At 60.7% G+C, this 27,480-nt stretch overlaps 1 protein-coding gene across 6 annotated transcripts in view; it reads right to left on the bottom strand.

The window, feature by feature from the left end:
• TACC1 (transforming acidic coiled-coil containing protein 1) overlaps positions 1 to 26,417 on the bottom strand; it is a 29,476-nt gene extending 3,059 nt beyond the window's left edge. The window contains exons 1-13 of one of the 6 annotated variants that reach the window (XM_066206417.1): positions 21,601 to 21,686; positions 15,383 to 15,489; positions 9,274 to 10,309; positions 8,187 to 8,222; positions 6,474 to 6,534; positions 6,027 to 6,225; positions 4,158 to 4,213; positions 2,142 to 2,264; positions 1,934 to 2,010; positions 1,478 to 1,521; positions 1,226 to 1,386; positions 885 to 991; positions 195 to 315 (exon numbers count right to left, since the gene is read on the bottom strand). In XM_066206417.1, the coding sequence (XP_066062514.1) occupies positions 195 to 315; positions 885 to 991; positions 1,226 to 1,386; positions 1,478 to 1,521; positions 1,934 to 2,010; positions 2,142 to 2,264; positions 4,158 to 4,213; positions 6,027 to 6,225; positions 6,474 to 6,534; positions 8,187 to 8,222; positions 9,274 to 10,309; positions 15,383 to 15,489; positions 21,601 to 21,653 (2,181 nt within the window). In that variant the 5' untranslated portion in view covers positions 21,654 to 21,686. Of the gene's footprint in view, positions 1 to 194; positions 316 to 884; positions 992 to 1,225; positions 1,387 to 1,477; positions 1,522 to 1,933; positions 2,011 to 2,141; positions 2,265 to 4,157; positions 4,214 to 6,026; positions 6,226 to 6,473; positions 6,535 to 8,186; positions 8,223 to 9,273; positions 10,310 to 15,382; positions 15,490 to 16,030; positions 16,275 to 21,600; positions 21,687 to 26,100 lie in introns of those variants that run through there. The other 5 variants (XM_066206415.1, XM_066206418.1, XM_066206419.1 and 2 more) reach the window with 5 other exon arrangements.
• Positions 26,418 to 27,480: the final 1,063 nt, after the last annotated feature.

Here is a 27,480-nt window from a genome sequence, read left to right on the forward strand (position 1 = left end):
ACACCAACCCCACAAAACACAAAAAACCCCTCAAGAAAACAAAAAAATACCCCAACAACCAAACCCACGAAACACCTTCTGGACCAAAAGTCTGGAGGACATCTCCAGCATCAACAGGATGCTCAGGGCAGCACCAGGAGCTGCTGGCAGGGCTGGTGGAGAGGGTCAGGGTTAGCCTGGGGCAGGTGTGTTACCTTCTGCTGCAGGGTCCTCTCCAGGGACTCCACCTTCATCTGCTCCTTGCGCAGCCCCGCATGCAGCGCCGCGCTCTCGGCCTTGGCCTTGGTGCGCACCTGGGCGATCTCCTCGTTGGCCCTGGGGGGAGGACACGGGGCCAGTGGCCAGGTCAGGCCAGGGCCAGGTCAGGCAGGAGCACCAGGTGCAGCTGCAGCACCTGCGGAGCCTGGCTCTGCTCGCCTGGGTACAACAGAGGGGCTTTGCCCACGTGGGAGCTGGATGGATCTGGGTTAACCCAGCTCCTCCGAGCCCCTGAAGGGAACTCTGCTCTTTCAGTGCCGAGATGAACCAGCTCAGCACTCACTTCACTCGGGGTTACGTGTGCTGGGCAGCTCCTGCTCATCAGCTGAGCCCCAGGGCTGTGCAGCCCCGTCATGTACCACAGACATGAGCACTCTGAAAGATGGACTTGGTAAGTGACCATAAATAGACCGTGAACCTCACATTCCCCATTAAAAAACAAATAGGCAGAGATCAGAGAATGCATCCAGGGATTTGCTCTGCCTTGCTTAGAGACGCTTGAGCCCGAGGTTGTAAAATGCAGCTTTTCACATCATTCAGCTCCTGCCTTCCAGCCTCTGGAAAGCAAATGAAGCCGCTTCCCTACAAGGTCTTGAAGCACCCAGCAATCTCATGCATGACCTTACTTGTCCAATTTTTCTTCTGCGTGGACTTTCAGGGCCTGATACCGCTGCTCTTCTTGTTTGACACGGGTTAGATAATCTTGAGCACATTTCTTCAGCGCTTCTTCGTTCTGGAAAAGAAGGTACATCCACCTGCATTGGGACTGGGCACAAGGACACTGCTCTGACAGGATGATAGATATTGTTCTGACTGTAAGAAAAAGGGGTTTAAAAAAAGCCAACTTCTGCTTTATGCTGGAGCCCCATATCCAGCTCAGCAGCACAGAAATATGGAATGTGACTGCACAGGAACCCTGTGCCAGGGACCAGAGCTGCAGGGAGAAAGGGCAAGCCAAGGTAAGAACCTTCTTAAATCCTTCCAAGACGCCCTTCAGGTTTTCGTATCTCCTGAACAGATCTGACAGGGACCTTTCCACCGAGTTCAGGTCTGCCAGAGCCTGGTCCTTTTCCATCGTGAGCTGCTGCAGGTTCTTCTGAGATGTCATGTTTGTCCTCTGCTCATCCTCTGGGATGGAGAACAAACAACAAGGACACAGTGACTGAGCTGTGGCAGCAGCTCCCTGCCCCACACACCTGGCCAGGTGACAGCACTTTACCTATCATCTGGGCAATGGTCTTTTCATACTCGGCCACGATTTTCCTAGAAGGAAGAGAAAAAAAAAAACAGGTGAGAGGCCCCTGATTTTGGGGACATGAACCTCCAGCTGCGCTGGCAGCAATCTGCCCCACAGGAGGCCCTGCTGAGCCGTGGCCTGTCACCACTGCACGCCCACAGGAGCACGGTGACAGGGCCCAGATGTTGGGGCTGCACCCCAGATGTTGGGGCTGCACCACCCCCCATCAGTGCTGCTTCAGGCCAAAGCCCACCCTGCCACTGGGGCTGGCACAGCTCATGGCATTTTATTTCTGCAGCAAAGAACGAGCAGGCAGCACCAAGAGAACATCCCTGCCAAGACATCCCGCCCTGGTGAGGCTGCCCTGTGTCTGTCACCCCTTACATCCCCCGGCTCCTCCTGCCCGGGGCACAGAGCCCTGCAGGGGACAGCTCGTACCTCATCTCCAGCACTTCCTGCCGGCTCTCCTCGTATTTCTTCTTCCACTCGTTGGCCTCGATCTCCTTGGTGATGATCTGGGTTGCAGCAGACAGGGGACCCTTGGGATGTGCCCTGAGGGGTTTCCCCTCCCGTCCCACCTCCCAGGCAGAGCAGAGCCGCAGGGAGGGGCAGCCCCGGGCGCCAGGGCCAGGGCCAGGGCCGTTACCTCCTCTCTGATGAGCGTGAGCACGGCCGCCTTCTCGGACTCGCTGAGGCAGATGCCGGCCAGGGGACTCTCGCTCCTGCTCACGCTGGGGCACTTGTCCATGGAGCACAGCCCGGGGCCGTCCTGGGGGAATGACCCAGCTGGGATTCGGGGTTTCTTCCCACCCACCTCCCCTGTTTGGAGCGCTCTCCCTTATTTTATCAGCATCTGCTTACGTTCGGAATTTCTGCACACACACAGAGCGCAGAGCCTGCACCTGACACCTGCAGAGCTTGTGTGAGGTGTTAGTGCCCTCCCCGGCCAGGGGGCCAGGAGCCAGGAGCATGCAATGGGACAGCCGTGAGCTGCCCCAGGGAGGCAATATCCCAAAAGGGAGACCCACCGAGGGCCCATTTCAGAGCGAGGAGACCCAGCTCCAAGCACAGGTGTGCTCACATCCAACTTCCCTTATCCCATGGCTGGTGTAAAAATATCCTCAGCCCGGAGAGTCTGTGGTGCCTGTGAGCCACGGGCAGGGGGGTCTGTGAGGGTCTGGGCTGCCTGTCTCCAGCCCCTCCCAGTCTGCTGGGGACATCGCTGCAGCTGACGGACTCAAATTGCTGCTGGCAGCTGCAGGGACATTTCCTGGGCTTTGCTGATCACCCAAATGCCCGAGGAAGCTGTGGGGGAAGCAGACTTCACCGCTCTGCAGAGCAGGGGTACAAGGGACAGCCCCACTCATCCCTGGTGCTCCAGGTGTCCAGGAGAGCTCTGAAATGGGGGATGCTCACACAGAGATCCTGGTACCCTCCTGCTGCCGCTTTGGGTGCCTCTACAAGGACTGGGGTGGTGGTAGCCCCACTTTTCACTGCCTCCCTTTCCCAAAGCCCAGCTCCTGTGCTCTGCCTGAGCCGCAGCCACAGAGACAAACGGGGGGAAGGCTCAGCCCTGTGGCCCCGGCGCTGACACCGCCTGTTCCTCCTTTCATCACCCAGACGAGTGACAGCCACGCAGCATCTCCCTGAGAACGGCTGCCAGGCCAGAAATAGAGAAGTGCCGGGAGGAAGGAGGCAGCCTGCTCCTCACGTTCTGGAAACGAGAGCACTGGAGCACTTCTGCCCTCCCCTCCTCCCCGGTGCCTCAGCTGCTGCTCAGCTCAAGCTCCCGAGCCCTTCGCAGCCCTCACAGCTCTGCTGCAGCCGTGGCCAGAGCTGGCAGCACCCCCGGGGCAGGTTTGGGGCTCCCCAACACTGAGGAGGTTCAGCCCTGGGGGCTTTGGCAGCAGCCCCCCACAGTACCTCCCAAAAGCAGGTACACACCTGAGCACCTGCCGGTACCTTTGGGGTGACACCAGCCTGCCCGCAGGACCAGAGCCTGCCCAGGCTCTCCTGGGCTCCAAACGAAAGGTTCACTTTGCCTCACGTCCTTGTGGGGCTCAGCACAGTTAAATCTGTCTCAGAGAAGTTGGTTTTGCTGATGCTGCTAATCTCACTGTCACCTGCTTGTCAACTCAAGCAGCTTGAGGGGCTGCTAAGCTGGCACGGGGTCCCCCCCGCAGCAGAGAGGCCTTGGGGCTCCCCGGGGCACGTCCGAGGTGTCCCAGCACAGCGGCGCTGCTGCCGGGTGCCAGGGCCAGTGTGGCTGCAGTGGCAGGGCTGTTTCACTCCTGCCCCACCCCTGCTGTCGCTGCCCTCCTGGGAGCAGGGCTGAGCAGCCCCTGCAGAAGGCACCAGCACCAACAGGCCACAGAGCCAGCCCTGGACGCTGCACGTGAGACACAACCCGTGCCCGTGGTCTCCTCTGCCCTCTCCCTGTCCTTCAGCCGCTCTTGCAGTGGCTCTGCCCTGCTCTGCTCTGTCCCCAGCATCCCTCCCTCCTCCCTCCCGCAGCCCACCCAGGAGGGATCAGGCTCTGCCAGGCTCCTCCAGGCCTGCTGGGAAATCTCTGCTATTTTTATCTAGTCCCTGCGTGGGCTTGTCAAGAATTTTACCTCCCAAAGAAACTCATTTCAGAAAGGAAAAAGCGAGAGGCACTCACGGGGAAGATGCCAGGCCCTCCTTTTTCCATCTGCTTGCAGATCTCCTTTTCAAAACCTGAAGACAATGAAACACGACCTTTTATTGGTTTGGAAACAGCACCCTGGGCACACGCAGATTTTCTGAGACATAGGAGGGCACCTCTGAGCCCCTCCATCCCCTGAGCTTCCCTTCCCAAAGGAGCCTTTGCCCCCAGCTCCTGCCCTTGCACGGAATCATTTCGGTTGGAAGAGCTCTCTAAGACCATCGAGTCCCCAGCACTGCTGAGGTCACCACTAAACCCCGACCCCAGGAGCCACAACGTGCACCCTGCCAGCACTCCTTGGAGTGGAAACCAACACTCCCCTCTGGTGGCAGTTCAGCCTGCGCCCATGTCCCCAGGGCTGCCACCCTGAGACCACAGCACTGAGGGGGAGGAAGATGCTCAGGACGTTCTGCACTTCAGCAGGATGCTGGAATAGACCAGCTGCTCAGAGCACTCCGAAGAGCACAAGCATCAGCCAGCCTCAGCACCCTCCAAAGGACCTGCCACATGGCCCCTGCGGTTCTTAGCAGCAGAGAAGAGATAAAAAACATCTCCCCAAATCTGCAAGGCGTGGGACACCCTGACCTGTGGGACACGCTCCCTCTCAGGACCCCCTGCCCTGCACAGGGACACCCTGACCTGTGGGACACGCTCCCTCTCAGGACCCCCTGCCCTGCACAGGGACACCCTGACCTGTGGGACACGCTCCCTCTCAGGACCCCCTGCCCTGCACAGGGACACCCTGACCTGTGGGACACGCTCCCTCTCAGGACCCCCTGCCCTGCACAGGGACACCCTGACCTGCGGGCACGGTGCTGCCCCACACAGCCTGAGGGGTAATTTACGGGCCACACAACTGCAGACATGATTCATGTGTTACCCAGGCAGAGAACAGAGCATTTAGAGAGCTCAGCCTGGAGAGGAAGGAGGTAATGTAACACTGGTGACTGCAGACTCCCCACTGCTTCCCTCCATTTATCCCGGTGCCAGCAGCTGCACCCTCGGCTCCCACCCCATCTCTGCAGAGAGCACCGAGCCCGAGCACCTGCCCGGCCCTCCGAGACCAGCAGCAATAAATAAACCCTCCCAGCCTCTCCCCTGACTGTCAGATTTTCCTCCCTGAGGATAAAGGACCATTCTCCATGGAGCAGGCAGCCCAGCACAGCCATCGGGAGAAATGATTAATGGTCCCTGCAGAGGGGAGGGCTGCAAACCCCCCGTGGCGAACTCTCCTGCTTGCACCTAGGACTTGGCTATTGATTAAATGTCGTGCTGCCTGGCTTTTAATTATTTTGTAATGGCTTGGTCAGGGAGGCTAATTGCGTGGGAAACTGACAGCAGAATTCCACCAGGAGCAATAATTGGTGTCTCTGTAGGCATTACTGATATCTCCATCAACCACAGCCCTGTGCCTGGACACCAAGTCCTGGCAGCTCTGCTCCAGGCACAGGCTCTAAGCAGGGACCCTGCAGCCCAGGAGTCAGGGCAGGATGCTCTGAATGCTGGACAATTGTTCTGCTCAGCTCTTGGCTCAGCAGTGAGCACCACGGGGAGGGAACCTCGTGCCTGAGCCACATCCCACGGCAGCACTGTGGGGAGAGTGCTCTGCACCCGAAGCCTAAATAAACACAGCCTGGACCATCATTTTCCATACTGCAAACAGTGCAGGAAAGCAGTGGGAGGCTCCATTAGAACCTGCAGCAGCCTTTAGCCCTGTCAGTGTAAACAAACTCTGAGGAGGCTGCGCTGCCTCAGCAGCACCAGCTCCTTGCTGGAGGCTGCAGAGGCTCCCTGAGTGCAGTCACGGCACATTCCCAGAGCTGAGGGCAATGGGATGTTCCTCACCTGCCTCTGGCCTGTGCTTTGCTGCTGACGTGGGGATGTTCGAGCACTCAAAGTACTCCAGGTCATCTTCTGGCTCAGCCTTCTTCTCCAGCCCGGATGGTTTCTGCATGGAGGTGGTGGAGGCCAACTTCTCCTCATCAGTGGCACGTCCATCCCGATTTGTAATGTCCGGGATTTCTGAGATCAACACTCCCTCATCCTGCAGGATCAAAGCATGCAGTTAACCAAGATCTGCGGGGATCAGGCCACCAGGTGAGCTGCTGGGTGCTGCATGGAAAGCATGGAAGGCTTAAAATCCACTGGTGAGCGGCTCCCCAGCAGCCCTCCTCCCTCCCTTCCCATCAGGAGCTGCCCACAGGGAAGATTCTGGTGAAGCTCAGCCAGCCCAGCTGCCCCCACCACCATCCCGGTGCCCAGCCCACACCTCTGGGGATGAGACCCACCTACCTGAGTGCCGCAGTCCAGGGCCAGGGGCTGTGCCTCGTGCTGCTTCACCTTGCAGCCGCTCCTGCAGGAGAGAGAAGCAGCAGCTGAGGGGGGTCCAGGGGCGGCGCGGGGGACACGGGGGCGCGCGAGAGACAGCCCAAGCAGGGGGAGGCAGTCCCAGCACCAGCGTTGCACCCACCGCATGCCAGCACCCCACTCACCAGTGAACACCGAGGCAGAGCAAGATCTGGAAGGAACAGAAGGAACAGGCAAACAAAAGACACGACTACACATCGGTTGGGTTTGTCTGTGAGGTGTTTATTCCTGAGGAAGGCAAGGATGGGAGCGAGGACCCAAGAGGCTGATGGCGAGAGAGGCACCGCCAAGGAGCTGGCAAAGGAGGATCTCCCTCGCTGCACCCTCGCCCTGCGTGTCCAGGGCACCCCAGGCTTCAGTGCATGTCCTCTTTCTGCAGGAAGAACCACGTCCAGGCTGTCTCGTGCCCTGTCCCTGCAGCTGGAAGTTTGTCTGGGACTTCTCCACAGCATCCACGTCTCCCAGGTGAGTCCGACCTGCGCGGCCGGGGGAAGGTGCTGCGCCTCCAACAAACGCTGTCCCGAGGAGAAGGGCCCCTCGGGTGGGAGGTTTAGCCCAAGAAGGTCTTGCAGGTGGTCCCCTTGCCCTCCAGCGAGGAGGCTGTCCCTGGAACTTCATCCCACGTTCCTGAGGACAGCCCTCCATCCGCGCAGGACGCAGGCACGGCCGCACCCCACACGCCGGGCACCAGCACAGCAGCGCAGGCACGGTCCCAGGGGAACGCGTGTGGGACAGCATGAGCTTCTCTCCGGCATCTCACCCCCTCACACTCCACATTCAGGGATCTCCCGGGCTTGTGGCCACGTCTGACCCCCCAGGAGACGCCTGCTGAGCGGGAACAGCTCGTGTGACAGCCACCGCAGGGACCTGGGGAGGGGTGCCAGCCTCCAGGCACGGCGCTCCCCTCGGCGGGGACACGGGCAAAGGCTCGAGCAGGCCTGCGGCGAGCTGTTCCCGGCTTTATGGAATTGCCCCCCGCGGTGGCCCTGTCCAGCCTCCCCAGCCCATCGCACACAAGCGCAGCAGAGCACAGCCAGCGACGTGGCACACGGAGGTTTCTCTGCACGCTGCCATGCACGCCTCGCTCACGTGGAAGAATTGCTCTGGACTGCTTTTCTCCCTCATGCCCTGCCACGAGCAAGTCAAACTTGTCATGTCCTCACCCTCCTCTTTTCTGCACCCTCTCCTGTGCCAGGGTTATCCCATCGCCTGGCAGCTGGTTTGAGCTCCCCCCCAGCACCAAGATAACAGCTCTGGATTGCACAAAAACCTGCTGCCCCTCCATTAGCTGAAGGTTTTGAGCACTTGTCCAGCATCAGAAGACACTGCAAGGCGGCATGCTGCGAGGACAAGCACAGGCGTGTGCCTCCAGTGCAGCTCAGCTCAGCTCAGCTCAGCTCAGCTCAGCTCAGCTCAGCTCAGCTCAGCTCTCCTCCTCTCCCTCACTCCCAGACACTCACCAGGCCAGGCCACCCTGGGGACCCCGCCAAGGGCTGGGACACAAACCAGACAGCAGAGAGCACAAGTCAAAGGGCAGAAGGAGCCAGCATGCCATGGAGACGAGTGGGGCAGCACACACCCAGAGAGAGGACAAAAACAGCAAAGGAAGAGAAAAGGAATACAGGAGAGAGTACTTACAACAGAAAACAGAGAAATTTCACTTGCTCAGTAGTCCTGATGCACCAAAGCACAGACAGGGAGAGAGACAGACAGATGGAGAGAAGAAGAGTGTGTGAAAAGACCTGGATGTTAACTCTGCTCTGGAGAAGCACGGGGAGCTGCCTAGCTCTGTCTTTGGGAAGGCACACACACAGTGCTCTGATCCTGCATTTGCTATCCACAGCAGCGGGGTGAGACCCAAACACAAACCTCACTGCCAGGGCAACATCCTGCTGCCTGTGCTGCTCCAGGGTGACAGAGAGTGAGCAGAGAATTCCCTGCTGCTTCCCCTCCCCATTGGCTCTGTTCACCCACAGCCACACATGGGAACACCAGCTCTTAAAAAATTTGGATCTACTCTCTGTAAAGTATTTCCTGCACAAAAACACCCAACACAGCCTGATTTTTGCCTGTGAGGTTTTCTCTTTCTCTCTAAAAACCCACCACCTAATTTTTCTCACTGGAGAATCCGACAGCAGAGTAAGAGTCCACCTGTCCAACCTGTTCTCTTTCTCTGACATAAAACAGAAATTCAGTGGCAGCTCACAAAATGTCTCAGCTACATTTGACCAGTCACACCTGCATCCACCAGCTCCTGCATATCCCTGCACAAGTCCAGCAAACATCAGTTCCAGCCTCCACCGTGGGTTTCCTCTGACACCGCATCTGCACCTGCACCCACCAGCTGGACCCCCAAGGGGTTTCCAAAGAGGTGATCCTGCAGGTGGGTCCCAATCCAGCCTCCCCTGCTCTGCTTGGACTCAGGCCCCTGGCACTGCTCCAGGACTCCTGTCCCTCTCCTCCCATCAGCGGCACTGACAGGCACAGGGGAGCTGCCCCTCTGCTGGGAAAACAGGTGGACAAAACCGAGGCACCAGCAGAACCGGAGGGGCACGGCAGGTTTGGGGCTGGCTCAGGAGGCACCAGCGCAGGAGCACTACCACCACCACCATCACCACCACCATCATCATCTCCATCACCATCATCACCACCAGCAGTGCAGCTCTGCCTGCCCGTGGGGACACAGAGGGGCCGCAGCCCCAGCTCCGCACACACTGGCACTCACGTTATCAGGCGTGACTTGGGCTTCTTGGGGGAGTCTCTGCCTTTCAGGGCATCGTCCTGCATCTCCAGTGTCTGAGACTCGAGGATTTCATTGAGGCTGTTATCTGCAGTGGAGCAAGAGTCAGCGTCGGTGCTGGCGAGTGTCTTGGTGGGCTTGAATGGATCCACGGAGTCAAAGTTATTGGGGTCAAACTGATAAGAGCCCTTGGGAAGAACCGGCGAATTTTGCAGCGCTGAGGTGCCACTGAGGGAGTAGAGACCGGGGCTGTCCCAGCACGTGGGACCCAGCTGGGAGGAGCCCCGAGGTGGCGGCGGCTGTGTGGGACCCCTCTCCACATCCTCAGCTGGTTTCTTGGGGGACTCTCTGTGTCTCTTCGGTGTCAGCTTGCTGGCTGGGATCCTGCTGCCCCTCCTGGGGGAAGCTGGCTTGGCCTCCACACTCTCCCTAGCCTCTGTAAAATCAGCCCCAGGTTTTGGGACCTGCCCTGGGGCCTCCAGAGCCGGGTCCCCCCCTGGCTCCCCGGGATGGGGAAGGCGTTGTGGGGCTGCTGGGGCAGAGCTCTGCAGCTGGCAGACCTCTGCCACAAAGGGGCTCACACTCCTGTCACGCTGCTCAGGGTCAAGCTGGTAGGATGCTTGGGTCTCCTCGGTGGCTTCATCTGTTTTCCTCCCCAGTGAAGGTGTTCTCCCTTTCCCCAGCTGCTCCTGGGCCAGGGCATCAGCCCTCAGCCCCACCAGCCCCGTGCCCGTGTCCGCCGTGTCCCCTCCTGACATGACCTGCTCCCAGGGGGCTGTGCCCACATGGGCCACGGGGGCTGGCTGCGCAGAGGGCACAGCAGCGTGGCCAGGGTCAGCCTTGCAGCCCAGCCCGGCCAAGGGCTGCATCAGGGGCGAGTTGTCGGGGTCAGTTTCCCCTTTAGCATCCAAGTTGGCTTTCGAGGCTCCAATCTCTGGTTCAGCCTCATCTTTGGGGTGCTTCCCAGGCGAGCTGTCCCAGTGGGCTTCCCCTACCAGCAGGTCACCATGGCCCCCTGGCTCTGAAAAGATAAAAGGAGATGGTTAAACCCTGGCCTGCAGTGCACTCCCTCCCAGAGCACTTTCTGTTCCCTCCTCACAGCTGCTCCAGGGTCGGATTTTATGGGGGATCCACTGACCCACAGCTCAGCTTCCCTCCTGCCAGATGACAGGGAGTCACTGCTCACTTGGGCAGAGTTAAAAATTAGTGAGAAGAGTTCGGGGACGCAGGAGACAAGAGCACAAAACGTGAACAAGCAGCCCGCAGGGAGAGGGGGAATGGGAAGGTGTGCCCAGTGAAGGAGCAGGAACAGGCTGCAGGAGGGGTCTGGGGCTTGCCCAGGGCTGGGGCTGCAGAGCTGCACGTGCACCAGGCAGAAGCTGCTGACTCCACCTGCAGAAATCCTGCTGTGGTCACACCAGGCTCTGCACACAGCTATCAGCATCTTCTAGTGACAAATCCTGATCCATGACTTAATCACCATTACTCCAATCCTTTCCCCTCAATCCTTTTACTGTTTAATCCAACCAGCTCATGTGTGCTGGTAACAGAGCGAGTCACGGGCTGGCAAAGGAAAAGTGAATCAGGCAAATATCTGGTCCCAGGACTAATCCAGGACGTGGAGCCAACAATCCTGACTCAGTTGATGGCTCGTGGTTAGCATAATTGATCCCCAGGATGCTAAAAGCCATGGAAATGAATCATGAGGGTCTGTGTCCTCTCTGAGACTGCAAAAATGCTTCCTCTGACTGCAAAAAAAAAAAGTTCCCTCCAAGTAGACGTTGCCTTGATGCCCCAGAAAATGCATCAGTAAACACAAATCCAGTGGATGAGTACTTGGAGTGCAGCCAGGAAACAGTCTGAGGCAGCGCCTGGCAGGCCTTCCCATCATTAGGAACCAGGAAAACCTCCTTAACAGACCCCAAAGAAAACTTTATTACACTTGCTGTGCTGCTCGGCTGTTTGAAGCCTTCCTGAGACAGCCCTAAATAGAAGAACAGACTTCAAAGTCAGGGCAAAAGGACTATTTAAGTGCATTTTGCGTTCCCAGCAGAAGGTTTGGCAGCCGCTGTTCTCACAGACATGAGCCCATCCTGGTTTCTAACCCAAGCAATGAGTAATTACTTCTTGAATAACAAGCAGTCAGCACACAAACCACCTCTCCGTGCTGTGGTGTCTACAGGGCGGGGAGGAAAGGAGCGGTGGCGCATGTGGCCGTAGCTCAGGATCATTTTCCCACAAAAATCAGAAGGAAGAACCACCCACCCAGGTTCTCCAGTTTTGTGATTCCCTCCTTTTCTGCACCCAAGAGTGCTCAGCTACTCAGAACCCGCCTGCCCAGCCGGTCTGAGAGCCAAGGAACTGGGATATACTGAGAGGCAGGAGGCACAGGCAGAAGGCAGCCCAGGTGCTTGCCTATGGTTTTGGAAATCTTTTGCAGCAGAAACGTCCCTCCTGCAAGCTCGGGGGGGGGTTTCCCCTACTTCCTCCCCCTCTACATTTCTTCTGCCTCCATCACAGCGTGGCGGGAGCGCGTGTTCCTGCGAGAACAATGACACAGGATGCAGAAAACAGTGGCCTGGAGGACCTTGGGGTGCACAGCAGGAGCCAAGCTCTCTGCCCCAACCCCGCAGCTGCCCAGCCCTGGCGATCCCTCAGCGCAGCCCTGGCTCTCCCCCACGGAGCCCTCCCCAAGCCCAGCACGCTGCCTGCAGCTCTCCCTGCTCCTGCTCCGAGTGCTCCAGCATCCCGGCTCCCGCCAGCCCCAGGCAGTCACGTTGCGAGCGGCCGTGTTGGCTCCGCACGTACTCCCTCTGCTCACGGCTCCTGCAGGGAAACCAGCTTGGCCCCACTCCTGCGGCTGCCCCCAGCCCTCTCACTGCTCAGATCCTCCACTGGGGCCAAAACTGTGCCGAACAGCCCACGGGACGGCAGAGAAGGCAGGCTGGCAGCCGCACACAGCTCAGCCCCTCGGAGCAGCCCTTCCCGCAGGCATCCCAGCAGCGCCGTACTGCAGCATCCCCGAAAGGTGACCCTGAGGGCTCCCACTGCACCTCTGGCACTGCGCCCGGCAGCGGGGGACAGTTCAGCCCCAGCACGGAAAGGGACACTGTCAGCGGCACGGCTCACACAGTGACCCCAGCGTCTGTCCCAAACACACACCCAGCACCGGGCGTGCTGCGTCTCACCAACACCCGCTGTTCCGGCTGTGTGCAGGCTGCAAACCTGCTCCACATCCAGGTGGGTACCTGCAGGGGATGCTACAAAGTGAAAACGGAGATTTTTTTACTTCCTAAAGAAAAACAGGCAGGACAGTCTGGCACCGCAGTAATAGACACTTTGTGCCTCTGCGTTATAATTGCCTCGCTTGTCTTCCTCGGGCTGAAATTAAACACAAACACAGACTTAAACAGCTTTCCAACATGCCATCCCTCAAACGAGTCAGGAGCACTTGGCAGCGCCGCAAGGCAAAGGCTCAGCGCCCTTTCCATCGCACAGGCAGCGCCAGGCGAAGCGGCAGCGATCCCTGCCTGGCCCCCGTGCCGAGCGCGGAGCAGCCCCTCCGCTCTGAGTCACACAGGGCCCTGTCTCGGCACAGGATATCTGCCCCGTGCACCCAGCTCAGCCCCACATCGCCAACGACTGTTTTCCTCTCTTGGCTTTCCGCTTGCGTTTAACAGCCGTTGATCTATTTTTACATCTATTCTGTTAAGAATTAGCATACCGGGAACGATGCTGCGAACGCTCCGGAAAACACGTGTCCTGCAGCAGGGCAGCAGCAGCCTGCTCCCAGCACTGATGGCTCCAGGTTTGCTGCTTCTGCTCATTTCCTTGTGCAAAATACCTACTGGCAGAGGACTGGAGGTAACCGGAGCAAGAATGGGACAGAATTAGTCCCACCATCCAAGACAGCAAGAGGAAACTGAGTGATCCTGAGTGGGCATTAACCCTCACTGCAGCCCCCTCCAGGGCGGAATTTTTGTCCCCAAGGACAGGCTTTAACACACCCAGGTCACTTCTTGGCTGTGCACGGAGCAGCCAGCCCCGGAGACACAGCTCCTGTCATTCCTCCCTCTATTAACTCCCAAGGCAGGATGAGACTGCAGCTATGCAGGAGGCAGTGCCTGCTCCTCGCTGTCCCTCAAGGCCAGGGGTTCCGTGCCTGCCCTCGGGTCCTGCTCTGCCCCCGCACCCCCCAGCCTGGCCAGCAGCTCCTCCCCAGGGACTGCAGGGCCGCAGCTCTCCCGGTGCTGACAAGCAGCCATTACACGGGGCTGCCTCCATCCCACTGCTGCTCCCGAGCTGCAGCCAGGGCCAAGGGCACGGGCAAAGATGGGGCCCTAACACAGGGATTACATTGGTACAGCGGCGTGACAGCCCTGGGCGCCTCTGCGCACTGCAGACCCGTCCTGGAGAATCCTTTCTCTCCACCATTCCAAACTGAAAAGACACAGGCAGAGACAGGGGCAGGGAAGGAGCCAAGTGTGGTGGCACCGCAGTTTGGCTCTGCCGGCTCCAACATCCCACTCTCTGCCAGGCAGCACAGAAAAACAGCTTTTGCTGGAGATCATGCCCTCGTCTCCAGAACACTGGGAGCTTTGTGTGCAGGAGCAGCTACTCCCTCGCTGCTGAGCAGGAGCTGCTCATCCCAGGATAGGGGGCACAGGCACTCACGGGAACAGGGACGCCCTGGAGCTTGAAGCAATGCACTTCCCTAAGCTGTGCCAGAAATGATCCTCCTACCTGCTAGGAAAGCCTTCATCTCTCCCCCCCCTTACCAGGCATTATCCCCAAAGTAAAGATGTCTCTGTCATCCCTTCTTAAAAGGATTATTCCAAGAGCTGTGATTACTGGGAGCATGAACTGAACACTCCCTCCACTACAGCAAACTAACACGAGTTTCCCACAGGGATGGCGGAGCACCCAGACCCACCCCAACAGCAGAACAACACCACAGGAGATGGAGAGCCACGGCATCCTGTACTGACACGGCCAGCACTACCTGGACCCACGGTCTGGATCGAGCCCGTGTGCTCTGAAACCAGCCCTGCGGAAAGTTCCCAGCTGCTGCCGTGAGCATTCAAGGAAAGGACAACACTGCACATCACTTTCCAGGGCCCACAGCAGTGAGGGGCAAGACAGGGCAGGGGAAGCTCAGGACAGCCTGTCCAGGAGTTCCTGACCCACCACATCCTGCCTTGGAGAGGCGGCTGTCCTGCAGAGCACGCCGGGGGCTCACAAACACCCTGACACTGCCCAGCCACCCCGCCCTGCTGAGGGCAGATGAAGGGGAGGTCTCCTCCCTGCCCTGCCCTGATAACCTCCAGCGCGTTGTTGCAGCAGTACCAGAGCTTCAAAACTTCCTCCCAGCAGCACAACACCAGACATAAACACCAAGATCAGCCATGGGCACCAGCACAAACTCCTGAGGAGGAGGGTATGGAGGCAGTGGGGAGCTGGTCCTCAGAAGGCCACGGGCTAATGGGGAGCCACACTCAGGGGAGCAGCAGCAGTGTGAGACTTATGGATAAACCTGCAAAACAGCCCAGGACCCACCAGCAAAGGAAACCCCACCCGGTTAGAGCAGATCCCCTGCAATTTCTCAAAAAATGGGGTTTAGCAGCATCGAGCTTTTGCATCTTTAACAGCAGCTACGCAGGGAGGACACCTGGCACCTAACTCCAAGGAAAAATGGCCTGTGCAATGAAACCCCGACCACTGACCAGCCTGGGGGACACAAACCTGGCATCTTGGCACTCCTGTGCAAGAGCCAGGGGTGAGTGACACATGAGAACGGTCCCACCAGCCAGCAGCAGTCAGGGCACCCCCCAGGCTGCAGAGGAAGTGTCAGAGGAACGTTTAAGTGATAAAGTAATTAATTCCTCTCAATCAGCCAGATTCCTCTCAAACAACCCATCCCAGCTCTTTGTGGAGCGCCCAGCCCAGCCCTGGCATTTGAACTGTCCAGGACGTTAACCACCAAAAGCGTTCCAGGCATTACTCAAAGTCAGAGACTTTTACTCCTCGGCCCCACCCTGCCTTTCCGCCAGCGGAGCAGAGCACCAGGAGCAGAAGGTGAACGCTGCCTCTTTACCTTGGGTCCCGGCCTCTGGTGATCCTGGTGGCTCGCAGAACTCCTTGAGTGGCGAGCAGGTTGGTGTTTCTGCTTCAGGGGTCTCAAAATTATCAGTGGAGTCCGAGCTGCCGAGGGGGGGAAAAGAGTGAGGAATTACTGCTTTCAAGGCTACCTCTGAAATCCTCCACACCACCTACACGTCCAGCCAGGCCACAGGCTGGCCGCGGCATCCGGGGCGGCCACTCGCTCCTGTCCAGCGGGACATGCTAGCAAACGGAAAAGGGAGAGCAGGTGAAACATCATCGTGAGCGGCCCCCTGTGCATCCCCAGCCCTCCGGGAGGGCTTCTGCCAGGCCGCTCCCGAGCTGAGCGCACAGCACGGGCCTCCAAGGACACGCAGCATCCCCCGCGCCGCTCCGGAGGCTGCCGCGGGCAGCGAGCGCGGCTGCTCCGGCCCTGAGCTCCCACCCCAGCGTCCCCCAGGAAGCAGCGCCCGGCCCCCCCAGGCCCCCGGCGCGGTGCGGGACCCCCGGCAGCCAGGCAGCGAGCGGGCAGCGAGGGGCGGACGGGGAGAGGCCGGGGAGGACGCGCCCGCAGCGCCGCCGGCCCCGCGCGGTGCGGGCGCCGCGGGAGGGCGGGCAGGGGAAGGGGCCGCGGGTGACTTGCCTGAAGCCGAGGGCCGGCGGGTCCTGGTCCTCCTCCTCCTCATCGTCCTCCTCGGCAGCACCGGCCCCGCCGTCCCCCTCCTCGGGGCTGCCCCCGCCCCGCACCGCCGACCAGGTCCAGCGGGCCCACTGCACCGGCGAGAGGATCTGCCAGGCGCTGAACGCCATCGGCCCCGCCGCGCTCCCCGCCGGGCTCACTGCGGCCGCGCCGCCGCCCCCATCGCCCCGCTCCGCTCCGCTCCGCTCCGCTCGGGCCGCCCCCGCTCCGCGCCACTGGCGGCGGGGAGCGCCCGCCCCCGGCACCGCCCGCCGGGAGGGGCCGGCCCCGCTGCCCCCCCGGAGCCCCCGGCCGCGGGCATGGATGCGGGGCTTCCCGGCTCCCCGCCCCTCCCGGCCGGAGGTGACAGCCGCCGCTCTTCTCTGCTGTGCGAACTCCCAAATTCGCCCGTTTCTGCCCAAAGGCGGGGCCGGGGCACGTCGCTGTCACCCCTCGCGATGGCCCGTCTTCACCCCCCCACCCGCCACAGGGAGCCCGCAGAGGGTGAGAGGGCAGCGGACTGCGAAACCAGATCCCCGCCAGTTTATCCCACGCTGATTTGGTTGCACCTGTGCTGTCACAGAGCCGGCACGACACGGATTCTTTCCACTCTGGACGTGCCAGAGAAGACCCCACGAGGGCGGGGAACTGCCCTGGGGGGAGGCAGCTCCCAGGAATCCTCCCTTCGCCCGGGAAGAGCCCGGAAGGCTCATCCCTCTGAGGAGCCAAACACAGGGGGCAGGGGCACAGGGGAGGGAAACACCTGTCCTTTCCATTTTCCAAGGAAATACCGGCCTCAACAACCCCGGCTGATGCTATATCCTTCCGTGGCAGCAGGTTCATTTATTTATTAAACTATTGTTGTTTAAGAATAACAGCCAGCAGTTCCCACAGAAATCAACCTTGATGGCCTCCCTCAGGAACTTTCCCTCAGGAACTTCTCCCCTAACGAGGGCTCCCACTCCCAAATTCATCACCTCCCACACGCTTGCTAGAGAGAGGGGGATAACGTTACTGACACCGTGCCGCGGCCGCAGCGCTGTGAGGAATGCGCAGGGCTCTGGCAGCAGATCTGTCACGGGCAGGGGCATTGCTGGCTCCGGACAGTGGCAGCTCCCTGGAACCCTGACTGGGACAGCAACAGTCCCAGGGATGCCCTCGGAAATGGCAGCCAGCTGTCCTGCTGTGAAATACGCCCAGCCCGCTGCAGGGAAGAGCTGCCGGCCCTCGCTGACCGCACCAAGAGCTCCCACGGCAGGATGAGCCCACGGCCGGTGCTTCCCTGTGAATCATCAGCCAGCTCTGGGAGTCGGGAATGTCTCTGCATGGACAGAGAGGCCCCTGGGCCAGAGCGGACCCGTCCATCTGGTCTGGCTGCCTCTGACACCAGCCTCTGTTGGAAGCTTCAAAGGGCTCGTTCCTCCCCGTTGAGCATCTCAAATAACCTCCCTGCAGGGATCCTTTCTCCCAAACTTCCCTCTCCTGGTGCCCTTATTAGATATATGTGTCATTCCTGTGTCATTTACTGCCCATCCTCTTGAAAAGAAAATCTCTTACCCCCTTCCACAGCACTTCTAAACTTCCCCAAAGCTTTCTCTGGGTGAACCAAAGCTGAGGTGCTACCAGTTCCCACCGCAGGTCAGTGTCAGGAGAAGCACATGGGGCCCAGGGAACACCTCAGCCCCTGCAGCACGTCGGCCCCCACACCCCCAGGCCTGGGGACAGGGGCCCTGCACATCCCCTGCTGCCGGGTAGGGGACACCGAGCAAGAGGGGACTACGCCACTCTCACTGAAGCTTAGCCAAAAACCGTGAGGCTGAAGCAAAAGCAGAAGCTCAACATCCTGTTGCCCGTGGCTGCCGTGAGCAGAGCACAGCCCACTTCCCTGCTCCAAGGCGGCGGAGCCGATTTCTGCAGATGAATTTTACATAAGATCTTCAGCGTGAGCCGCGCTGCAGCAACGCTGCAGCCTGACCTCATCCTCCCCCTGCTTCCCCTCCCCACCTCCCGCTGAACCCAAGGGCCAGCAGGAGCGAACATCACCACGTTGCGAGGGGCTGAGGAGTTCTGCCAGGGAGCTCAGAGGGGAAGGAGAACCCTGAGAGCAGCAGCAGCAGCAGCAGCAGCAGCAGCAGTAGCACTGGCACAGCAGCAGGAAGGAGCCACCTCCGCTGCAGAGGGGAAGGAGCTGTGTGTGACAGGCTGACTCCTACAGCCCCCACCTGTGGGGTGAGGGAACTGGGGCACACGAGAGCAGGAAATCATCAGGATCTGTCCTTGTGCAGGCTGCACACACACGGTGCATCCAGCGAGGACGCCCCTGCTCCCACCCACCACCCACAGAAGGAGCCAGCAGGAGCAGGATCAGCAGGACTGAACCACGCTGGCTGCAGAGCTTCTGGCTTGCAGGGCCCTGGGGCAGGAAGATACCAGAGCAGTGCAGGAGCAGAGCCTGCTTCCACTTGCTGTTCCCGATGAGCAATTAAGAAAATGCCTCGAGTGGCATTTTCCAGCTTGGCACCTGACCCAGCCTGGCAGCAGCACCGGCTGCAAACCACCAGCGAGGAGATAACCTGACTTTGTCAGTCACACCGGAGGCTCTGCCTGCCAAACGCTGCTTGGCACAGTCAGCAAACGCATCTCTGCAGAGCAGGGAGGACGCTGACCTGTTTTAAAACACCTGCCAGCAGTTTCCACCCGCGCAGGGAGATGCAGCCCACACAGGCAGCAGCTGGACAGGCTGTCCTTGGCACCGCTGTCACTCCCTCACTGCTGTCACAGGAATCACTGTGCCAAGCCCCGCACACACGCGGCGGCTCGGGGGATGCACAGCCCATGGATGGCTCTGGCAGCGGCTGTGCTGAAATACCTGCAAACCCCACCCACGGTGCACACACTGCCTGGACCATCCAGGAGGGGGAGAGCAGCGGCCCCTGTTTTGGAACCAGAAGAGCCCTGTCATCACAGAAGCTGCAAAAAGAAGCAAAACCTTGCTTAGCTGTTCATTTTTATCCTTGCTGCATCCAGGGATAAAACAGCTCTGATCCAGATGGATCTTCCCTTCACACTGGGGATGAACTTCCTTCTGGCCGTCTGGCAGCAGTGCCTCTGCCTGACCCCAAAAACACAGCACACACAATTCCTGTCATGTCCCCACTCCTTGGTCCCCAGGAAGGGCGCTGGGAATAACGCTGGGAACGGGCATCACACAGCCGCACCTGTGGCGTTTGGAGCTGCAGTGCCCCAGGCCAGAGGAAGGCGTGCACCTGGAATTTCCCTTCCCAGCCCTTTCATTAGGCAGGAGAACATCTATTTCTGGCTGTGAAGCTTTTCTGGGCACGGCACAGCAGCCAGCACTGACATTTCTAGCTCAGAAACTGATCTTTTGTGGGGTTTCATTTCTCTCCTCCACTCCTGCCTCCCTGCTCCTCTGCAGTGAGGCCTTTTGCTCCCCTGCCAGGACCAGGCAGTGCCAGGATGGGGCACAGGGACAGCAGGGGATGGTGGCAACAACCCAGAGACCAGCACAGGATAAAACATGAATCCGTATTTCACTGCTGTGTGAATCTCCCCCACAGCTTGTAATAAGCACTTTATCCACGTAGCATTTATCTCCTCCAGGAAAGGAGGTCCGAGGTGTTTCGGGAGGGTTTTCCTGTTACTGCGTTTTATCCCAACCTATTCTGTTGATCAGGGATCAGCATCCCCTGCGTGCGGCAGCACCTGGAGCATCCCTGAGCATCCCCTGGATGTGCCAGCCGCACGGAGCATCCCCTGGGTGTGCCAGCCGCACGGAGCACGTCCCGGGCTCAGCAGCAGCCCCGGGAGCCCGGCGGGCTCTCGCTAGAGGGCTCCCCAGGATGGGTTTCCAGGGCTGCCGAGCTCTCCGGCCCCGGGAGCGCGGGGCTGGCAGCGCCCCGCTCCTTTTGCTCCTCCCGACCTTGGCAGAAGCTCAGCCTGCGCACCTCTGGGCACAGCCCGGGCCGGGCAGAAAGGCACCCTGGAATTCAAGGCCGACAAAAACAACCTCCTCCCATCTCGGGCTCTGCCATCTGCCCGCCGGGGCACAGCAGGGGCCGGGGTGTCACCTCGCGAGCGATGCCCAGCGTGGGACAAGGCTGCCGAGCAGCTCAGCTCCCCCGGGACCTGCATGGCCTGGGATGTGACAGTTCCCATCGCTACACATTCCATCGGAACAGCTCGACAGAAATAGAAATAAAGGACACGAGTGTCACACACGAGCCTGGACACCAGCAGCCAGCCCCGGGCTCCAGCTGCCTTTCCCCACCAGACTGCCAGCAAATGGATAAATACAGACATTTGTGGCTGCACTGAAAAGGACCGATGGGATAATGAATGCTCTGCTATTCCTGCATTTTAAAAATGCCAACCACAGCTTAATCTCGCTGATGCACTCGTGTGGGTGCGAGCTCGTTTCAAAAGGAACAGGCTCCAGCCCCATTTCCACACTGATGCTGGATGAACACAAGCAGCTGCCTGCATCATGCAGCTTTATTGACTCCCTCTTCAACTCCTTTGCTCCCTTTGCTAAAAATATCTGTGCTATGTGGCAGGAATGCTTTTATCAGGTGTTTGTCAGGCCTTAGATCCCTGAGTTTGCTCCAGACTCAGTCATTTCGGGAAAGGCAGGCAGCACCTTAACCCATAACCTGGGGAACCAGTAGGAATGGGGACAGCAAAGAGTGAGGACAACAGCCAGGATGGGGACCAGGAAGATGATAAAGGGCGGGAGGAATAAAACAAAGTTTGCTCAAGGTGGAGCAAACAGGTGGGAATGAGAAAGAGCTGAGTCCAATGGGGCAGAAAGAAGCAGCTCCAGCCATGCAGGGAACACTGGGATGGGTTTTCCAGCTGAGAACACCTCTAATGTCTAGATAGGAGATGGCTGCACGGAACTAAAGGCAGGACTGAGCAGTTACAAGGGCAGAACGCACTTACTGTCCCTGTCTGAGCCCACTGTTTGCAAACCAACAGCCCTACAGGGTCCCCACTCAAAGAAAATTTTTCTGTTCTCAACAGTGTATTGGTTGATTTACAGATTAGATGTTTCCACTTTTCCTTTTGATCCCAGCGAGTGTCTCCCGACAGTTCCCCGTGCCCGAGCTGCTGGTGGGGAGCAGCTCCCGCAGCCCGGCCCCAGCTCTCCCCAGCTGCAGACCCCCGCCAGCTCCCACCTCAGCCCGGCCCGGAACGGCAGCGCTGCCCCCACCCCACACCCCGAGACTGGGGGTACAGAGGCAGCCCAGCTTCCCCCTGGGCTGAGCTGGGGGCTCTGCTGTGCTGAGAGCAGGGACGGGGGGTTCAGGCACCCGTGGGTGGGGAGCGACGTGTGCCTGGGGCAGGAGGGGAGAGGGGAAAGGAGAAAAGGGAAAGGAACTTCCTCCCCGCAAATTAAATTTCTCTCTCCGGTTTGTCCCTTCACCGCAGCGAGCCCGGAGCAGTCCCAGGCGTGGGCTGGGGCGGGGGCTGCGGGGGGAACCGGACCCACCCCGGACCGCGACCCCCCAACTCACCGGCGCGGCGGGGTCCGGGGGGCGCGGGGCTCCCGGCTCTGGGCCGCCCCCATGGCCGGGCTCGCTGCCGCCGCTCCGCCGGTCCCGGCGCGTCCCTCCCCGCGGGCGGGCGGGCGGAGGGCGGGGATCGGCCGGGCTCGGGGGGCGGGGGGCGTTGGGTGCCCGGTGCGCCCGCCCGCACCGTCGGGGGAGCCCCCGGGCCCCCTCGGGGGGCAGAACCGCGGCTCTAGGAGACCCCCGGCCCCCTCGGGGGGCAGAACCGCGGCTCCAGGAGACCCCCGGGCCCCTCGGGGGGCAGAACCGCGGCTCTAGGAGACCCCCGGCCCCCTCGGGGGGCAGAACCGCGGCTCCAGGAGACCCCCGGGCCCCTGGGGGGGCAGAACCGCGGCTCCAGGAGACCCCCGGCCCCCCTCGAGGGGCAGAACCGCGGCTCCAGGAGACCCCCGGGCCCCCTCGAGGGGCAGAACCGCGGCTCCAGGAGACCCCCGGGCCCCTCGGGGGGCAGAACCACGGCTCCAGGAGACTCCCGGCCCCCTCGGGGGGCAGAACCGCGGCTCCAGGAGACTCCCGGCCCCCTCGGGGGGCAGAACCGCGGCTCTAGGAGACCCCCGACCCCCCTCGAGGGGCAGAACCGCGGCTCCAGGAGACCCCCGGGCCCCTCGAGGGGCAGAACCGCGGCTCCAGGAGACCCCCGGGCCCCCTCGAGGGGCAGAACCGCGGCTCCAGGAGACTCCCGGCCCCTTCGGGGGGCAGAACCGCGGCTCCAGGAGACTCCCGGCCCCTTCGGGGGGCAGAACCGCGGCTCCAGGAGACCCCCGGCAGGCGCGGGGCTCGGGCGGGGGCTGGCATGGGACAGACGGCTGGTCTGGGGACAGCGGGAATAACAGACCCACGGAATCGCTCAGGTTGGAAAATCCCTCTGAGACCGTCGAGTCCAACGTTAACCAGCACTGCCGTGTCCCCGGGCGCCACATCCACACGTCTGTTAAATCCCTCCACAAAAGATGACTCCACCACTGCCCCGGGCAGCCTGCGCCAGGGCTGGACAACTTTCCATGAAGAAATTTTCCCTGTTACCCAAGTTAAACCTGCTCATTTAGCAAGTCTCACCAGCCACCAGCACAGCCCCTCAAACTGCACATCCAACAAGAAACTGGGGTCTGAGCCCCTTGTCTGGGACACCTGATCTCTGTCAAGAAGCTCTGATAAAGTACTGGAGTAATTTCTCCCCTGAGAACAGCCTCTTTCCCGAACTGTGCCTTGCAGGGGAGGCCAAAGAGCCAGCCCCGATGTCAGGAGCAGCCAGACCCCTCCACGGGAGGAAGATTTAAGGTCGCACTTTAAAAGCTCAGAGGTGACCCTGCTAAGGAAAGTCCTGGTTGGAGTCCTTTTAATTAAAGTGCCTGAGAATGTATCCATTTCTGACATTTGGGGCTTTTTACCTTTGGGAAACTGAAACCTGGAATATTAATCTCTTTTTCCCCCTGTCAGTGAGGGTGTTCTGGCTGGGGTTGCAGTGTTTTTTGGCAAGAAAAGTGTCAATGCCCTTGAAAGCTCTCACCTTCCTAAAAAAAAAAAAAAATTTTTAAAAAAAAAGCCAACCGACCAAAAACAACTCACAAAAAAGTCAACCAAACTTTCCTCGGATGAAAACTTGTCCTGCCAGGCTCAATTGCTCTCCTGCCTATGACCGAGCCCAGCGTGCCCCCAGCCACGCACACCCACGGGGACCCCTCTGCATGCACGGGGGGTCCCACAACCGCCCCGACCACCCCAGAGCCCTGAAATGCCCCTGGCAGGGGTCAGTGTTACCTCTGCTGCCGACGTGCCGGGGGAGAAGTCGGAGGCTGCGGTCGGCGACCACGGTTGGGCACCAGGGCTCAGTCAGGTGACAGCCGTGTGGGACGTGGCGTGGGGCCCTGGCTGCTGCAGGAGCCCAGATAATCCCTGGCAGCGATGCAGGCAGGGGCTGGCAGCACCTGCACCCCCCTGTGCAGCCCGGGCACTGCTGGCACCTGCCTGCACCTCTGGTGACACCTGTCCTGAGGTGCTGCAGCCTCCTGGCACGGCAGCACGGCCACACGGGGAAGGGAAACCCATCAGGACACAGCTCTGAGCGTGGCCCCGGCAAAGGGCTGCTCCAAATCCGTGCCACCGCCTGGCAGCTCCCCCTGGGTCCTGCTCCTCTGCTTTTCCCTGCTGAGCACTGTGGGGAAACTGGCCAGAGGGGTCTTCCAGGGGGTCTCTGGCTGGAGCCAGGCCCTGATGGACTGTGGCAGCAAGTGAAGAAGGTGAGGAGATGACTTTTGGGTTCCCGGGCCCAAGATGCAGCCCTTGGGGTGGGTTTTGGACTGCTCTGGCTTCCTGCCGGTGTTATAGAGGCCAAACACTGCATGTTGTGTGCCGTGCCGTGTGTCACTGTCTGCCTCCTCCAGCTCACAGCGAGGACGAGCTCTGCCTCTGCACATCCCAGCTGCTGGACTGGGGCAGCGGTGAGCTCTGGGAATGGATGCGCAGTCCCTGCTCAGCATCCCTCTGTGGAGGCAGCGTGCCCAGGGGCCAGGCTCGGGCATGGGCAGAATTCCCAGGGCTTGGCCCTTTCATCCTCGTGCCTCTGGTTTCAAAGGAATTTCCTCCAGCCGTTTCTGAATGCTGCGTTTGGAAGCGCTGCCCCGCCCGGCTGGGCAGAGCCGGGACACACACACACCTCCATGTGCCGGACAGGAGCTGCCAGGACCTGCCCGCACTCGGTGCTGTATCCAGGCCTCAGCAGCTTATCCCAGAAATCTGCTTCCCCAGGCTTTGCTGAGCTGAGGATCGCTACCAAGCGGCAGGAATTCAGCATTTCCTATAGAAGTCTGTCCTGTAGGAGCAGGGATCTAAAGTGGAGGGGTGGATCTGACCAGGAGCCGAGGCTCCAGCACACAAACACACACATTAGAAACCAATATTAAAATATCTGGGCAGGGCTCACGGACGCCAAGCAAGCCGGGGACACGCCAGCACTGCGGCTCCATGCTTGGCAATTTTGGCCGCTGTTCCCACCCTCCTCGGCAGGGTCCCACCCTGTGAGGAGTAAACACACACAGATTGCTGGGAAAGTGCTGGCCTTCCGGGCAGACACTGCGGGGAAAGTCAGGAGGGGGAAGGCACCAAAATTAAATAACAATTATGTAGCACACCAGCAGAGAAAACCAGTTCCCAAATCTCAGAACCCTGAGGGCACAGGGTGATGTCCTTCACCGCACGCCCCAGAGTTCCCTCAACCTGACAAACTAGCAAAAAGAAACTGATGAAGCTTTCCCCAGGCCCTCAGGACAACAGGCAGGATCAGTGTCACCATCTGTGAGCCACAGCTTCCACCTCAGAGCAGTGACAGGTCCTCAGACCCCCAGGAGTCCCAGAGCAGCCCCCAACCCCACTTGGGGGTCTGGAGGTGAGCAGAGCTGCCTGAGGGATTTTGCTTCCTGGCGGTGCCAGGTGTCACAGGACCTAAAATAGTGACGAGCAGCCAGAGCTGTGCCCGGGACCCCCAGCGCAGGCAGGGCTGGGTGCAGGCACACAGCAGCCCAGCTGCACAGCAGCCAGATGTGCCCCAGCTGTGAGGTTCTGCTCTTTGCCGGCAGAACTCAGCTCAGGTGGGGCTCCTGCACCCCCGGCTCGCCCAGCACCCCGGGGAGCACTGGAGCTGCCCGGCGGGACGACTGCAAGGGGGCAGATGGTAATCATTATCCTTGTGCTAATTCCATGGAAATTTCCATGTGCCTGGGAAAGAGGCAGCCAAGCCCTTCTGCTGCCCGGGGCAGAGGTTTGCAGAGGTTTCCAGGGACTGTGACTAAGAGCCGGTCTGTCACATGGATGGTGTTTAAATGCCTCCTTGGAGCCTCCCATCTAAACGCCACCAGCTCCAAACCTGCCGGCGCTGGCAGCACCGGGCTGCGAGGTGTCCCCGGGCACACCGGGAACATCTCACTCTGCCCACTGGTGCCGGCAGAGCAGGAGCCCAGCGCCTCGGAGGGACAGCGCCGGGCCCGAGCCCGTCCCCACCTGCGCTCGCTCAGAGCTCCGGTGGCATCTCCCGAGGGTCCCCAGGGAGGGCGGGCGGCGTGGTGCCGGCACACATCATCCCGTCCAGCTCTGGCAGCTCCTCCTTAGCAAGCCAAACAGAGCCACAGCAGGGCCCGGCGGCAGATCACACCCCGGGCAGCTCCGGGGCCCTGGAGGAGAGCCCGGGGTGACCGGGCGGCGCGACTGCCCGCCCGGCAGGTGTCCTGCCCCGCTCTGCCCGGGAAAGCGCCGTGACATCGGGCTCCCGGCAGGGCAAAGCCACGGGAGGTTCTGCTGTGCAAAGGTGTCTTCCAAGGTCTGCCGTGGCAGGGGGACAGCACCGCGCCTCGGGCAGCCGAGGGACCCTCGGTCCCTGCTCTCCTCCTCCCTCCAGCCCGGTGTAGGCAAGTTCTGGGCGAGTGTCCCAGCCCTCGGCTCCCTTCTCCTTCCTACCTTCGCAGCTGCGGACTTGTCCCAAGCTCTGGCACTCTCTGCTACCTGTCCCGGGGCTCCTTCGAAAGCCACTTGCGTAAGCGGCTGCCTGGAAAGGAGCAGGGAGGAAGGAAGGGGATGGACGGGGTGGGGAGGGCCAGGCGGCGGCGGGTGGCTCTGCACCCTGTAGCCGGGGGGGAAGGAAGCGAGGATGTTTTGTAATATTTGCGAGCGCTTCCACGGGCACGGAGAGGAAAGCAGCGGCGCCCGGCGCTGGCGGAGCCGGTACCGGACCCGGGGTCCCGCGGGTGGACGCCGGGATCTCATGCCGGCTCCTGCCGGGGCCCCACTGGTGTCATGCCGTAAAAATGCGCTCTCGGCTGGAATTTGGCAGCCTAGCCCTCGACAGGGAGGGAACCTCTCCGCTTACAGGGGGAGTGGGAGCTGCGGCCCGCCGCTGCAGGGAGAGGTGATGGGGAGCCGTTCCTGAGCCGCGCGAGGCTGGGGAAGGAGGTCCAGGAGCAGCGGCTGTGCCCGGGATTGCTGCCCAGGGATGCCTCGTGTGACACATGACAGGGACAGGCAGAGCCACGGAGCTCCCCAGAGCAGCTGGGCAGGAGACGGCGGTGCCAGAGCACAGGGGACCAGCCCGGGGCAGTGGGGACAGCACGAGCTTTGTCTGGGGACACATTTTGGAGCTGTGAGGGTCCGAAGGTTGTGTTCTGGGCCCCACCCCAGCCAGGGGCTCTGGCAGGCGGGCACTGAGGTATTGCTTCGGTGAGCATTTCTGCACGGCCCCGTGCAGCTCCCGCTCCCCCTGGGGCAAGTCTCCCCGGAGCCCTGAGACCATCACACCCCGCCTGCCTAAGCCCAAACTCCAGCCCGGTCCCTCCGGGCAGGACTCAGCCCACGGGACGCACACGGAAATCTCCTCAAGCCGTTCAGTTAAACCCCCCCGAAGGGTTGGTGCCAGAAGTGCCAGCCCGGGGCGGGCTGCGAGCGTGGGCTGGCAGCGACCCCGGCCCCCCCGGGCCCCCCGGCACCCGCCCGCTCCTGCAGAGGGAGCGCAAGGAGCGGGAATGAGCCACGGGCTCCGCGCAGCCATTTCGTCCTCGGGAAGCGTCAGCAGGAGTGCTGCTTTCCAAAGAGAAAACTCCGCTTAGACGGGGAACATCCCCCCGCGAACAAAGTGCGCCGTCTGTTCCCGCAGCGCCCGGCCAGACCCTGCCCCGTGCCCCGTGCCCTGCCCGGAATCACCTTCCCAAACACCCAGGGCCCACGGCGTCCCTGCAGGGGCAAGAAACCAGCTCTCGTCATTCCCAGCTCCCGCGAAAAGCAGGAGGCAGTGACTGGAAAGGACACGGCTGCACCTTCCATGGACGAGCAGGGTGGGGAGGCAGC

This window comes from Chamaea fasciata, unplaced genomic scaffold (assembly GCF_029207755.1).
Source record: "Chamaea fasciata isolate MVZ Bird 193981 ecotype frontalis unplaced genomic scaffold, bChaFas1.0.hap1 SCAF_30, whole genome shotgun sequence".
Taxonomy (NCBI): Eukaryota; Metazoa; Chordata; class Aves; order Passeriformes; family Sylviidae; genus Chamaea; species Chamaea fasciata.